The 16,125-nt window shown below is 43.8% G+C and overlaps 1 protein-coding gene across 2 annotated transcripts in view; it reads left to right on the forward strand.

The window, feature by feature from the left end:
- ccdc180 (coiled-coil domain containing 180) overlaps positions 1 to 16,125 on the forward strand; it is a 103,633-nt gene that overhangs the window by 42,674 nt on the left and 44,834 nt on the right. For both annotated transcript variants that reach the window (XM_064335359.1, XM_064335368.1), the window contains one exon: positions 15,837 to 16,010. In XM_064335359.1, the coding sequence (XP_064191429.1) occupies positions 15,837 to 16,010 (174 nt within the window). The remainder of the gene's footprint in view (positions 1 to 15,836; positions 16,011 to 16,125) is intronic.

Genomic DNA, 16,125 nt, shown 5'->3' on the forward strand with positions numbered 1-16,125 from the left:
ACATTAGTTAACGCGTTAGCTCCCTGTGTCGCGTGACAGTGGAGTGCAGCGAAAGGGAGTGATTGGAGGCTAATATTAACCAATTTAAAATCAGCATTAATGGTAAGAATGTCAAGCTCACGATTGTTTAGAAGGGTCACCGTCAGCTCACAAGGGACATACTGAGTGTACTAACTAGTGAATGTACGGAGAAAGAGACGTTCGACTGGAAAAAGAAAAAAAAAAAGGTCGCACCAGAACAATTATTTGCACTCGCACAAATGCTCCCAATTATATTTCGAGGTCACACAGATTAAATTTCGGAGCATATGCGACCAAAATGGTCGCAATTTCGAGCCCTGTTTGAGACATTGACAAAAATATTAAACTATTCGAATTAAAATATGAGAGAATGTATCTAAGTGTGTCTGTCTGGTGTTTATTTGTTTTAGAGAGGCACCATATGTTTCAGATGCAGACCTAATTTTACTTAGTGTTACAATAAATAATTTTAAATCGTCCCGCTGAGATAAAGTCATTTGTTTTGGTCATGGAAATTCAGTTAAAGGTTGTGGAGAAGTCATGGAAAAGTCATTGAAAATCATTGGTGAAAAAGTGTATGAACCTTGTAATGTACTACAACTTTCAGTAGGCTGCTTAACAATGCCGGGACATATCTGGCCAATTAGCCTGCAAAATGCAGAGAAACAACGCAAAAGCGACAGGTCCAAGTCTCCTCTCATCACATGTTCACTTGTACAAGTTAGCTAGCCTATAGCAAACAGCTCCAATCAAGTTCCATACTCATAAAATGAAGTTACAGGTACTTTCTGGCACAGAAATTTATTGTAAAACGGCAGAAATAAACTTTTTCACAAACTTGTTTTGTTTGTTTCTTTCTTCGTATGCGTAGGCTTACAGTAATATACCAGAATTAGCATAATTATTATTAATTTACACTAGTATTCATAAAGATTATCAGTGGTCGAGAGATTGTAGGACAGATTCATTTTAGCTTGGCTGTAATTTATTAATTTGCAGTAATACATATTTAACAGCGGTTAACAATTTTATTTGATGTAACACTCATTACTTGCAGCCATATATCTCTCAAGGCTAACAAAGAAAGAAAGGCTGAAAGTCTCATCACAAACAATTAAACCATGTAACATTCTTATCATCAAGTGTCTTTTTGTAGCCTTAGTAAAAATATATATATGTTCTAAAGTAAACCAAAAGAGGGAGCTAGCTGCCTAGAATAGGCCACTGCAGAACAATACAAGATGAAATAAATAACAAACAAAAAAAAACTTAAATATACAGATAAAAATTGTTATTATGTGGCAAATATCTTAACTGTAACACGTTACATAGCAAAGCATTTTTGTGGTTAGGGGTGTGGTGTTTATTAAGTTCATTAAGTTTGAAAATGTTAATGTAGCATAGTTATATAATCTAGATTACAATGAAACCGTCGACTAGCTGGTGATACCAGTCACTAAAGCTTTTCGCTTTTCCCCCTCATGGTACCGGCTCAACTCGACTCGACTCTACTCAACTTTTTTTGGTTTTCCATCGGGCAAAGGTTGGTACCAGATACCTGGTACTTTTTTGGTATCACCTCCGTCGAGGTTCCAAGCGAGCTGAGGCGATACCAAAAGGTGACGTGAGAACACTGCAGATCACTGATTGGTCAGAGCAATGCGGTGTCGCTAATGACGACCAGCTACGTTGACGGGGGTACTATCTGCAGTGGAAAATGAAGTACCTGGTACCAAAAGCGAGAAGAGTCGAGTAGAGTCTGTACCATGTGGTGGAAAAGCGGCTTAAATGCAGCTTTCATGAAAAGGCATGCCAATTTGCTATTAAAAATCGTGTTTTATAAATGTTTTATGCCTGTCTGTTTTGAAGTTGTTGCTACATTGTCACTATTATAAGGATTTGGTTGTTGTGAATATGCTTGGTGGCTTGCTTCGTGGGCACAAGATGGCTTCTTTTCTATTTTCTTAATATATCCTATTGGCTGAAATAGCATCACGTAGCATTCCCTATTCATTCTCTATGGGAATTTTTTAATATTTGGAAAACTGTTTGAAATTTCAAAAAGATTTGAGCAAGCACACTGCTTTGAACCAAGCTGAATATTTTGGTGGAATGGCATGTCTAGCTGAAAAGCGGTAGGAGGAGTAGCATGCAGAAATCTTGGCGTAAAAAAATATGAAGAATACTAGAATGCAAAGTTTATGAATAAACTTTAGTGTGGTAGCTTTAGCAGCTGTTTTGCTGTTACTTGATAAAGAAGTTAGAGAGCTGTGGCATCTTAAAACCTTACCAAGCTTATGACAGTTATTGTAAGGGTTAATTTAGTTGCCAATTTATAGCATGGGTAACTAGGATAAATCAGGCAAAGGTGTATTATTGTTATCATTATTAGGGGTCCAAGCAGCGAAGCTGGTGGAACCCTATTGTATCTGTTAGGATTATTATTATTATTATTATTATTATTTTTCTCCGCTAAAAGTGTCTGAGGCTCAGTAACCATAGGTCCTAGAGCAACCAAATTTGGTAGGTGGGTTCCTATGGCCCCCCACTACTCAGGCACTACAAATCACCTATGTCGGCCAGATGGTGGCGCTATAACAAAGGATCATACTTTAAAAGGCCATAACTCCCACACCATAAGTCAGATCAACACAAAACTTCCTCGACCGATGCATCTGTGCTCTACAACTTTGCTATTGGGACCACCTATGTCCGCCATATTGTTTGCCCGCCATTTGGACTTTTTTATTAGTTGCGGTGCGGAAGAGCTGTAGCTCCAAATCTGAAGTGTTACGACATCTAGTAAACTACTTTATGGCAAGTGGCTAGAAGACACCCATGGCGACGCAACTAAGTAATCGATTCCAACACCGTCGGGTCTAGTTTTTTATCAGTGAGGGGAGGGTCTGAACTTCATAATGGACAATATTATCTATCTGGGTATTCATAAAAATATTCTTTCACCACTAAAAAATCGTATTCCGTCACAGCAACAAGATAAACCCAACAATAGCCCTAAGATGTGCCAATACGGCAGTGAAAACGCTGCTCACTGAGTAACGAAATAAACGAGACGTTTTAAAAAATGATACCATGTCATTCTACAGTCAATATCTGGGACTATATATTGAATAAATATACAACATTACCATTGGTTTTACGCGTAGAAATGTCCCTTTTGAGACTGAGTGGTCATATATTGTCTTGGACAATCCCTTTTTGAAATAAACGCTCATCTGTGATGCCTGGTTACCTTCAAAAATAGCTGTGCGTAATACCACACCTGTGGTTTATGGCATTGTCGCCCTTTTTAGTACAGCCTGGCTTGATTGACAATTCATTTATTCCATAGGTGAGAGTATAAGCTTTCTAACGATGTATAACACATCTGATTTTGCTTTTGGAATAGTGTTTTATCGGTCAGCGTAACCGAAAATTTTCTTATCGCATTCACTTACGCATTCACTGTGGTAACAGTCGCTAAAAGACGCTGCACCTAACGAAACTTTGTCAATGATTTTTCATAATTTCTTGGAAAATACTATTATTATTATTATTATTATTATTATTATTATTATTGACCTAGACAGACCTAGCTGACATCATTTTCTGGAGCAAAACAGAAGCAAATAGTATCATTGCTTTACTGTCTCTGTCTCTATCTACTGTAAGGAAAAAAAGGACGTCTCTCGAACGTGATGAAAATGTACAGCGTTTATTTCCAATACCAGCAGTGACAAAGCGCACGAATGACACTTTGATTTCAGCAGAGTCCGACTGAACCACAAACCTTTCCAGAGGCTGCTTCTTATTTGTTTTCAAAGCTTTGAACAGGGGTGTTGAATACACATACTAAGAAGGATGTAGTCAGTTTTGTAACACCTATCAATTAGGCCGTAGTGTATTGGCCGTCCTGTTGTGATTGAATTAGCACGTCTGTTGACTTGGATGGTTCCCAATCTCTCACTCCCGGTCGCTATTCTACCATTGTACCAACTGTATTGTGATAATGATAAGATCAAGGGAATGTGTGGCCAGCAGACATATTGGCATCAGAGACAGATTTCTTACACTACTGAACACATAAAATTTCATCATTGCTATGTAAGTATTACTGCTCAAAATTTTTCGGTTTGTTCCGTTGCTACCATAATATGTGACAGGTGCTGGTGTTTTGGTCCTCAAGTAGGGCAAGGTAATTTTTCAGTTTTTTACAGATTATGAAAGTGCAGATTATAAGCTTTCAAGCGATGTGTCATACATTGAAATCTGAAAATAGTTGAAGAAGATATGCTTATTTGAATGTTGGTACTCCTAAAATCAAGTAGCAGAGAAAATCCCTGTGGAAAGTGAGTGCCACCCCTCCTGGTTTAAAACACACTCACGGGAGACAACCGTTTTCGTTTGTAGCACTTCCGTGCTCTTTTATTAAAGCTCTCGGCTTTTTCTCAAAATAACAAAACCGAGGTTTCGTAGGTGTCTTTTCACCGGCGCTCGTCCTCCTCTCCGGCTTCCGGTCTCGCTTTTAAAAACCCCAGGCTCACTGTTGAAAGCAATCAGAGTCAATCAGCGCAATTAAACAATTGACAGTTATCGGCGCTGATTACCTCCACCTGACAGTTGTGGCGAAGGATCCGAGAGCCGCTCCTCTCACACTCTCTCTCTCTGCAGCCGACGCTCAAACCACGCCCACCCCACCACAATCCCCTTGAAAGATCTTGAACTTTTCACACTTCTCACAGGGAGATTATGGGTGGGAACAATAGCTAGTTAACTCCACCCCAACCACTAGAGTACCTGTCAATCCTTGCCCATTTAGGGGTTACCCTATTTAAAGCTTTATAACTCCAGATGTGAACACCACAGAGACTAGATAAATGTCTGAAATGAAGCAATACATTTGTACCATTTATAATATTAGCTTAGATTACTTTATATTCATAATTTTGTAAGAAATAAAGTGCCACAAATGCAATGGTCAAGGCAAAAAATCTAAAATGAATTTTCTCCTTTTTTATTTCGCAATTAAATACTGGGAGATTGCGGGTTAAAGTATACATGTCCTGGATCAAAAACATCTTGACCACAAGTTCATAAATTCGAAGGGTGGATATGTAGAACTACTAAAGATCTATGAAGCAAAAACTAAGCAGTGTACCCAGCATCTCCAAATCTACCCAAAATGTCTAAATTATTAACACTGGTCTAAAATAGCTAAGGGTCCAGAAACAAATCCAAAATCTCTCCAAAAAGGAATATAATGCTTTTTGTCCATTGTAAAGCATATGAGCCCCTTATGAAGGTTTAAGATGAAACATAGATATAATTTAAACATAATGCAAAAATATAGTCACACAATGCTGCACAGTACCTAAATGTGTAATAATTAACTCTTGTATGTATTTCTATACTCTGTACACTCCTGTGTTTTCTTGTATGGGAATGGGACGATATGAAAACTATTTTCAGCCGTCCACCACGTTTTGGCAATGTTTCAACACTCTCCTCATCACTGTTGTATGCGTCACAAAAACTATTACACTACTAAATAACGTTTACATTAGAGTGTGAAATATCCACATTACATAATACCACTAACCTATTTAAAGACACTCAATTTCTAAAATAACATATATAACCGAAATATTTTGAGCAGTAATACTTACATAGCAATGATGAAATCTTATCTATGTTCAGTAGATGGAAACAGAGACAGTAAATCAATGACAGTTCTATCCGCTTCTGTTTTGCTCCAGAAAACGATGTCAGATAGGTCTATCAACAAACATATGGGTTAGCTATGCCCAGAAATCCTCAATAATAATGGTATTTTCCAAGGAATTACGAAAAACGTAACAAAATTATGTTTCATTAGGTGCAACGTCTTTTAATGCTACCATATATAGAGCGAATGCCATGGTAAGAAAATGTTCGGTTACGCTAACCTATAAAACGCTATTCCAAAAGCAAAATTAGACATGTTATACATCGTTAGAAAGCTTATACTCTCACCTACTGATTGAGCGTCCGCCATTGTAGCAACCTCACACAGTAAACAAACATAGGCTACTACCACACGGCTTTATTTATGGGCGGTGGCTTGACCGAAACAAAGTGACAATAGCCAACGAAATCAAACATGCTAATTAAACTGCACCCCCATCATGCCTCCAAAACCCGGCTGTAAGAATCACTAAAACAAGCCGACTTTGCTGACAAATTATAAGTATTTAGTGACCCTAAAAATGTTGTTTATTCTATTGAGTGACTTCTTCAACACTTTAACTTTAGTAATATGAAAAAAAGGAAAACAGTAAAAAAAAAATTAAAAAACCTTTTTTGCCTCCTAGCGCGATTTCAAGATTTGCGACTTGCGGACCTTTTCTCCAGCACCCGTCACATATAACAAACTTACTTGTGTCTACAGCTGCAGTTTCTCGCTGCATTTACTAATATTGAATATAAACAAAAGACGCAATTTATGCTGTAGTCTGCCAATGTCGAAATAAATAATACGGTACTCTGTGGGCGAGTTGATATTTCGTTTTTTTTTTCTCGTTTTTTCAATGTCGTATTTATTATTTGAAAAATGTATCATTATTCTATATGTCTCTGGGGCGCTCTGAAATGTGCATTCTCTGCTAAGCTGAGCAATGGATTGGAATATGTGTCTGATGTAGTGTTGCACGGTATACCGAATCTTCAGCACCTTTTCGGTAGCCTACTTAAAGAAAAAACGGTTCGGTATTATAATTTTCCAATGTTCGGTACTTTTAGGTCAAATATAAAAGCCAGGGAAATGTGTCTCCCGCATTACTGATTGAGAGGATGAAAGGTGTAATTTGTCAGAATCTTCGCTAGATGGCAGTAGAAACTAATGTAGCCAAGTCAGGTGACATGCGCTTGTCCATTCCTCCTCGTTGATACAGCGCAAGCTTTGACTCAGTAAACTTCAGTAGCAATAGGTGTTCTAATTTGGAAATATTTTGTTATAGGAAGATGCTATATTGATATTAAAATGTGCTGTTTTAGATCTATTTAAAAGTGGAGATTATTTAGTTCACAATTGTTAAATTTTTGAAATATATTTAATATATTTTTCTATTAGTGTTGTAACACTATAGGCCTATGCTTATTAATATGTTGAACAGGCTTCAACTTAAAGGTTGTTAATAACCCAGGTTGTTCATAAACCGTGAATTTGAAAACGAGGTCAACCCTTGTGGACATTATGTTTCTTGTGATGTTCTGTGTAAGGACCCACACGCAGACCAGGGAAATCCAAAAAACGTTGTCTTTAATCCGTGCGAAGTTCGAAGCCAGGTGATCAGAGAGAGTGCGGTACAGAATCGAGTTTCCAGAAGAAAAGTAAAAAGACAGGCAAAAAGTCAAAAACCAGGAGATCAGAAATAGCGAAGGTACAAAGGGGCAGGCAAAAGAGAAGTCAGGCAAAGGGGTGTCGCAGGAATCTCAAAATACAAAGGCTTACAAAAAATCGGCACAATGAATTTGATCAACGTTCTGACAGGGACATGGTGGAAAAGACTGACATTTATACACTGGGGAAGGTAACAATCAAGGAGGGGTTACGTGAGTGAGGGCGGAGTAACAAACAACATCCAGGTGAAGAACATTAGGATAACTAATTAAATGACAGGGGACTGACAAAACGCGGACTGGAATCACATAGACAACAATGATAACAGACGGCCTGGGTTTAGCAGGTAAAACACGTGCAGAGAGAGAGAGGTGCAGTTAGAGCAAGAGACAGGTGCAGGCAATTGCAGAACTCAGCGTTAGAGCAGGCTAGAAAGAAAAGGGGCGGAGCTACAGCGCAGCATGGAAAAGGGGAGACTGGTTAATGTATTAGTATAGTGATCTAAACTATCAAAACCCAAAACTAGTGTGTGTTAGTCCATTAGTAATATTCACATGTTAGTATATTAGCGAGGTTAGTACTTTACAATCTATAAGTTAGTAGGGATTAGTAGAAATTAGTAAAACTAGAAATCAGCAGGAAGAAAGTAAAGCGAGACTGGAAAGAAGGGGGAAACCACGAAAACCCGGAACCACCCGAATAGTGAAATCAACAAGTACAGGGGAGTGAAGCAGCTCAGGGAACACAGACACAGAGACAGTACTGGGGAGACAAGTGACCGGGAAATACAGACTACAACAGTACCCCCCCCCCCTAGGAAACGCCTCTTGGCGTTTTCACCGGTGGTACAGGGTGTTTGACATGAAAGTCCTTAACCATCTGCTTATCCAAAATGAAGCGAGAGGGGATCCAGCTTCTTTCCTCGGGGCCGTAGCCTTCCCAGTCCACCAGGTACTGAAGGCCGCGACCCCGACGACGAACATCCAACAGTTTGTTCACGGTGTAGGCATCACCACCATCAATGAGTCGGGGGGGAGGGGGGGGCTCAGGGGCAGGGCAGAGGGGATGGGTAACAACGGGTTTTAAGCGGGAAACATGAAAAGTGGGGTGAATTCTGCGCATGGTGGAGGGTAACTTTAATATAACAGCAGTGGGGCTGAGGATTTTAACAATAGGGAAGGGGCCAATAAAACGAGGAGCTAACTTCTGGGACTCAACACGTAGGGAATGTCTCTGGTGGTGAGCCAAACACGCTGTCCAACTCTGTAGGAGGGGGCTTTAGAGCGGCGGCGATCGGCCGTCACCTTCATCCTGGCGCTGGCGCGAAGCAAGTTGAGGCGAGCGGTCTTCCATGTTCTCCTGCAGCGCCGGATGAAGGCTTCAGCTGAGGGGACCCCCACCTCCTCCTCCTGACTAGGGAATAGAGGCGGCTGGTACCCTAGGCAGCACTCGAACGGAGAAAGTTTGGAAGCGGAGGTGTGTGAGTTAATGGCATACTCTGCCCAGGGTAGTTGATAAGACCATGAGGTGGGGTTCTTGGAGCAGAGGCATCTAAGGACAGTTTCGATCACTTGATTGGCCCGCTCGGTCTGGCCATTGGTCTGGGGGTGAAATCCTGAGGATAGGCTAATGGAGGAACCCAACAGTGAGCAGAAAGCTTTCCAGAAACGTGCAGTGAACTGGGGGCCTCTATCGGAAACTATATTAGTGGGGATGCCGTGTAATCTAATAACGTGATGAATGAGTAAGTTGGCAGTTTCTTTGGCAGAGGGAAGCTTGGTGAGGGGAACGAAGTGAACAGCTTTAGAGAACCTATCAACTATGGTGAGGATAGTGGTGAAAGTGTTGGATGGGGGTAAGCCTGTGATGAAATCTAATGCTATGTGAGACCAGGGGCGGTGTGGGATGGGGAGGGGCTGTAACAGACCTGAGGGTGGGTGGTGAGAGGGTTTGTTCTGGGCACAGACCAAGCAGGCAGCCACAAAGTCCAAGATCTCTTGTTTCATGGAGGGCCACCAAAAACGTCTCTGAATAAATGTCCTGGTTCTGGTGGCCCCCGGGTGGCATGAGAGTTGCGAAGCGTGGCCCCAAAGGAGAACTTGAGAGCGGACTTGGGCAGGAACGTAGAGACGATCCGCTGGGCAATTACTTGGACCAGCCTCATCCTCCTGGGCCTTACGAACCATCTCCTCGATGTCCAAGTGAATGGCATTGATGAAACAGCTCCGCGGGAGGATGGTGTCAGGTGAAGGATCTTTGGTGGGTGGTTCAAACCGGCGGGAGAGGGCGTCAGGCTTGGTATTCTTTGACCCGGGGCGGTAAGCAAGGGTAAAGTCAAATCTGGAGAAGAATAGTGCCCATCGGGCCTGGCGAGAGTTGAGGCGTTTGGCTGTGTGAAGGTACTCCAGGTTCTTATGATCAGTCCACACCAGGAAAGGTGTTTGAGAGCCCTCAAGCCAATGGCGCCATTCTCCCAAAGCCATCCTCACCGCCAACAGCTCACGGTTCCCAATGTCATAGTTCTGTTCTGTGGGTGTCAGGCGGTGAGAGAAGTAGGCACAGGGATGGATCTTATTGTCCCTGGAGGAACGCTGAGAGAGAACGGCTCCCACCCCAATGTTGGAGGCATCAACCTCTACGATGAACTGAGCCGTAGAGTCAGGATGAACAAGGATGGGTGCAGAGGTGAAGTGGTTTTTGAGGGCTCGGAAGGCTGTTTCAGCCTGGGCGTTCCACTGGAATCGGGTCTTAATGGATGTGAGGGCGGTGAGTGGGGCTGCCAGAGAACTGTAATTACGGATGAAACGGCGGTAAAAGTTGGCGAAGCCCAGGAAACGTTGCAGTTCCCGACGACAGTCTGGCTAAGGCCATTCCACAACCGCCCGGATCTTCTGGGGGTCCATCTGAATGCTGCCGGCGGAGATGATGTATCCCAGGAAAGAAGTGGTGTTGCAACTAAACTCACATTTCTCCGCCTTGACAAATAAGCGGTTCTCCAACAGTCTCTGGAGCACCTTGCGGACCTGGATGATATGTTCCTCCTTAGTTTTGGAAAAGATCAGGATGTCATCCAGGTATACAAAAACAAACTTATTTATCCAGTCCCTCAGAACATCATTCACCAGTGTCTGGAAAATAGCTGGTGCGTTTGTGAGCCCGAAGGGCATCACCAAATACTCCCAGTGTCCGGTAGGAGTGTTGAAGGCTGTCTTCCATTCATCGCCCTCTCGAATGCGCACCAGGTGATAGGCGTTGCGCAGGTCCAGCTTGGTGAATATGGTGGCTCCTTGCAGGAGTTCAAAGGCGGAAGCCATGAGGGGGAGTGGGTAACGGTTCTTGATCGTAATGTCATTGAGGGCTCGGTAGTCGACGCAAGGCCGGAGTGAGCCATCCTTCTTCCCCACAAAGAAGAATCCGGCCCCTGCTGGTGAGGATGAAGGACGGATGATGCCGGCAGTCAAGGACTCCTGGAGGTATTTATTCATAGCTTCCGTCTCCGGCCGAGACAGAGAGAACAATCGACCTCTGGTGGGAGTGGTGCCGGGCTTCAGGTCAATGGTGCAGTCGTAAGGGCGGTGAGGAGGCAGAGAGGTGGCTCGGGACTTGCTGAAGACCTCTTCAAGGTCCAGGTACTCGGGAGGAACCGCCGACAGGTCCGTCGGCTTCTCGGGAGGAGGTGACTCAGGAACAGAAGAATGGGCCTCTCGCAGACAAGATGCTAAACAGAATGGGCTCCAGCCCAAAATCTTGTGCGAGTTCCACTCCAAGGTGGGGTTGTGCTTCTCAAGCCAGGGATGCCCGAGAATGATGGGTGAGTGGGGAGATTCAATGATGTGGAGCCGAAGCTCCTCTTGATGGTTGCCGGAGAGCCGAACCTTGAGAGGAACGCTGGTGTGAGTAATATTCGCCAACCTTTGACCATTGAGCGAGTTGGCCACTAGGGGGCATGACATCTTCTCCAAGGGGATCCCCCATCTCTCGGCGGCCCCAGCGTCCAGGAAGTTCTCCTCGGCCCCGGAGTCGATGAGGGCGGTGGTCCCCTTGGTTCGTCCATCCCACTCAATGTTGACAGGCAGGCAAGTCCGGTGTTTGGAGGAGGATTCGGTTGGAACCATACCCACTAGTGCTTCTCGACACACTAGCGGGCGTTGTCTTTTTAGCGGGCAGGCTGCGACATAGTGGCCTGGTTTCCCACAGTAGAGGCATGACCTGGTGTGCATTCTTCTATCCCTCTCCTCCTTGGTCAGGCGAGCACGGTTGACTTGCATCGGCTCCGGGTCCGACATCATGACTGGAGGAGGTTTGAGATTGGTAGAAGGTGCAGCAGTGGTTCTGGACCTCTCAGTGACTGCTCGGTTGTAGACCCCTTGACTGCGAGCCCGTTGGCGCTCTCGGATGCGTGAATCCACGCGGATAGCCAGGGCAATGAGATCGTTTAGGTCCTCGGGCAGGTCCCGGGTCAGCAGCTCGTCCTTCACGCTCTCAGACAGGCCATTGAGGAAGGTGTCGTACTGAGATCTCTCCTCCCAGCCACTGGCGGTAGCCAGAGTACGAAAGTCGATGGCGAAGTCCGACACCGTCATTCCCCCTTGGCGCATGCGCAGGAGTTCTTGCGCCGCATCATGGCCGTGCTTGGAGCGGTCGAAGACCCGTTTCATCTCTTCTGCGAGCAGCGTGGAGGTCTGCACGCAGGGAAGCCCCTCCTCCCAGGCAGCCGTTCCCCACTTCCTAGCTCGCCCGGTGAGCTGCGTGATGATGTAGGCAACTCGGGCCTGCTCAGTGGGGAAGGTAGCTGGCTGTAGCTGGAAGATCAGCCGGCACTGGGTAAGGAATGGGCGGCAGCCACCAGGTTCTCCGTCGTACTTCTCCGGAGGAGGAAGGTCGGGCTCACGAGCACGTACAGGTGGGATGTCAGGCGTAGCGGGAGCCGCAGGTTGCTGGGGAGCGAAGCCAGGCGAGGAAGCCCGGAGTGCAGATATCAGCTCCGCCACGCAGGAGGTTAGGGTCTGCAGCTGGTGAGAGACCGACTCCAAGTGGGACTGGTGGCGTCCCAACATGGCTCCCTGCTGCCCAAGTACAAATTGTACCTGGGCAGGGTCCGCTGGGTCCATCCTGGTCAGAACGTACTGTGATGTTCTGTGTAAGGACCCACACGCAGACCAGGGAAATCCAAAAAACGTTGTCTTTAATCCGTGCGAAGTTCGAAGCCAGGTGATCAGAGAGAGTGCGGTACAGAATCGAGTTTCCAGAAGAAAAGTAAAAAGACAGGCAAAAAGTCAAAAACCAGGAGATCAGAAATAGCGAAGGTACAAAGGGGCAGGCAAAAGAGAAGTCAGGCAAAGGGGTGTCGCAGGAATCTCAAAATACAAAGGCTTACAAAAAATCGGCACAATGAATTTGATCAACGTTCTGACAGGGACATGGTGGAAAAGACTGACATTTATACACTGGGGAAGGTAACAATCAAGGAGGGGTTACGTGAGTGAGGGCGGAGTAACAAACAACATCCAGGTGAAGAACATTAGGATAACTAATTAAATGACAGGGGACTGACAAAACGCGGACTGGAATCACATAGACAACAATGATAACAGACGGCCTGGGTTTAGCAGGTAAAACACGTGCAGAGAGAGAGAGGTGCAGTTAGAGCAAGAGACAGGTGCAGGCAATTGCAGAACTCAGCGTTAGAGCAGGCTAGAAAGAAAAGGGGCGGAGCTACAGCGCAGCATGGAAAAGGGGAGACTGGTTAATGTATTAGTATAGTGATCTAAACTATCAAAAACCCAAAACTAGTGTGTGTTAGTCCATTAGTAATATTCACATGTTAGTATATTAGCGAGGTTAGTACTTTACAATCTATAAGTTAGTAGGGATTAGTAGAAATTAGTAAAACTAGAAATCAGCAGGAAGAAAGTAAAGCGAGACTGGAAAGAAGGGGGGAAACCACGAAAACCCGGAACCACCCGAATAGTGAAATCACACAAGTACAGGGGAGTGAAGCAGCTCAGGGAACACAGACACAGAGACAGTACTGGGGAGACAAGTGACCGGGAAATACAGACTACAACAGTTTCTGATCTATTAAGGTAATTTCAGTATTGTTAGGTATCGAGTATCGAATCAGTATTGTGTATGTTTCAAGTATTGTTTCAGCATCGAATATTGTGATACTAAACCTGGTATCGGTATCAAAGTCAAAATTTTGGTATCGTGACAACACTAGTCTGACGCCTTTTTTTGTTGCGGTGCGGACGCACTGCAGCTCTACATACACGCCGGGCCATCTAAGTGTTACAACATGCCATCTAAGTATTACGACATAGTAAAGGCCTTTACGGCAAGCGGCTAAGACACATCCATGGCAACGCAACTAAGTAATCCGACAGTGTCTCTTAGCACAAAATTGGCCGTCATCAATATTTTATACAATCATCATGATATTCAGTAGATATGTTGGGTGAAGGTATATGATCATGAGGACAAAACCATTTTAAAATCGCTCCATAGGGGGCGCAATAGTGCCAATGCTTGGACCCCTCCCAATGCCGCTTGCGGCTTTAATTATTATTGTAGTTGTAGCATTTATTGTATTAATGATGTGCTGCTACTATTACATCATTATTGATGTATTATTAGTAAACTCTTCTGTAATAGTAATGATAATAATAATTAATACTCACTTTGTGGTATATACACTAGCTATTAAGTGTAGCCTTGACAGTGCATTCCCAAACGTTAGATCAATATAGATTGGAAGTTTTTATCATGGTTGCTACAAGTCTAGATAGTCTAGTTTTGTTTCACCATACATGTAACCGTAATGTGATCGTTTGCTGAAAATAACGAGCATTAAAATAATGGGTGGCTTGCTTCATAGGCACAAAATGGCATCTTTTCAATTTTTTCTATGTGTCCTATTGGCTAAAATAGCATCACATGTACTATGGTTCAACATTTGCCATTGTTGCTATTTACTTTTCATTCCCCATTCATTTTCTGTGGGAATTTTTTCCCAATAAAACTTTAAACATGAGGAAAACTTTTTGGAATTTCAAAAAGATTTGAACAAGCACACTGCTCTGAAACAAGCTGAATATTATGAAGTTGGAATAGTATGTCTAGCTGAAATGTTGTAGGAGGAGTAGCATGCAGAAATTTAGGCGGGAAGAAAATAAGAAGAATAATAATAAGTATTCATGAGAACAGACAATGGGTTGCTATAGCAACCACACTAATAAGTATGCTAGAGAACAGGCAGTGGCTTGCTAAAGCAACCACACTAGTGATAAGTATACAAGACAATAGGCAGTGGTTTGCTGAAGCAACCACACTAATAAGAATAATAAGTATGCAAGAGAACAGGGAGTGGATTGCTGAAGCAACCACACTAACTATATCGGGTAAGCACTCTTGAATCTAGGTAAGTTTTCTTGAATCTATCTAGCTAACAGGATTTGCCCTACTCCTCAAAAGTTACTATCTCTCACAGTGTTATAAAGAGTTCTAAGTTATCACTATTCATGAGGCACACTACAGAATTGTGGGCAATTGCCTGTCCTAGAAGAGAAATCACGTTGAACGGAACACATTTGAACCAAACAACTTGTTGCATGGGTGTGACAGGAATATTTTTTATGTGCGCACAGTACATTTTCTCAAATCTCAAATGCGACAATATTGTCACTTTACAGCCCTGATAAATGCTAAGGTTACTTAGTGTTAAATAAAACCACAGGGTTAAATGCAGCCATTCCACCTTGCACCCTGCTCCTGCTCCAGCAGCCATACCACCATGCACCCTGCTCCTGCCAAATGGCTGCAGCTAAGCAAGTGTGGGCTAGGTTAGTACTTGGATGGGAGACCACCAGGGAATACTGAGTTGCTGCTGGAAGTAGTGTGGGTGGGCCAGCAGGGGGTAATCTTCCCTCTGGTCAAATAAACCCTAATGCCCCAGTGCAGTGACGGGGACACTGTGAAGTAGGAGATGCCGTCTTTCGGATGTGACGTTAAATCGAGGTAAATTGAGGTCCTGACTCACTGTGGTCATTAAAGATCTCATGACACTTATTGCAGACAGTAGGGGGTTCCCCGTGACCTGGCTAAATTCCAAATCTGGCTCTCGCAAACTTTCCACCTAACCATCCCCTGATTCAATTGGCTAAAAAATGTTCTCTCCCTCTCCACCTTCGCTAATGTGTGGTGAGCGTTCTGGTGCCAAATGGCTGCCGTGCATCACCCAGTTGGGTGCTACACATTGGTGGTGGGTGAGGTGAGTTCCCTTTCATCACTGTAAAGCACTTTGAGCGTTCAGAAAAGTGCTATATAAATGCAATGATTCATTCATTCATTCAAATGTAAATTGAAAACATATGAGTTCTTTTTAAAATTCTAAATTCTCTTTCTCTCTTTCTTTTCCTCTCACTGTCTCCCTGTTCAGAGAGCATTTGAGTCTTTGGCTAAGAGGGTTGGTGCACTGAGTAAGGCTCTGTTTAGGTTTGCCCAAGGGTCAATGCACATGTGGGAGGTGCACATTGCCAGGCTGCAGAGGCAAGAGCAGAAGCTACAGGAACAGATGGAGGAGCTAGCGCATACCCATGAGCTGAGAAACCAGGTAAACTGTGCCCCTCTGCCATGTCCATTGCCAACAATAACAGGTGGGCTCTTTACAACCCAGATAACCAGCGGCGCTCAAACTAAGCATAATCCACATAATCAGGCAAGCTTTG

Source organism: Anguilla rostrata, chromosome 1, assembly GCF_018555375.3.
Source record: "Anguilla rostrata isolate EN2019 chromosome 1, ASM1855537v3, whole genome shotgun sequence".
NCBI lineage: Eukaryota > Metazoa > Chordata > Actinopteri > Anguilliformes > Anguillidae > Anguilla > Anguilla rostrata.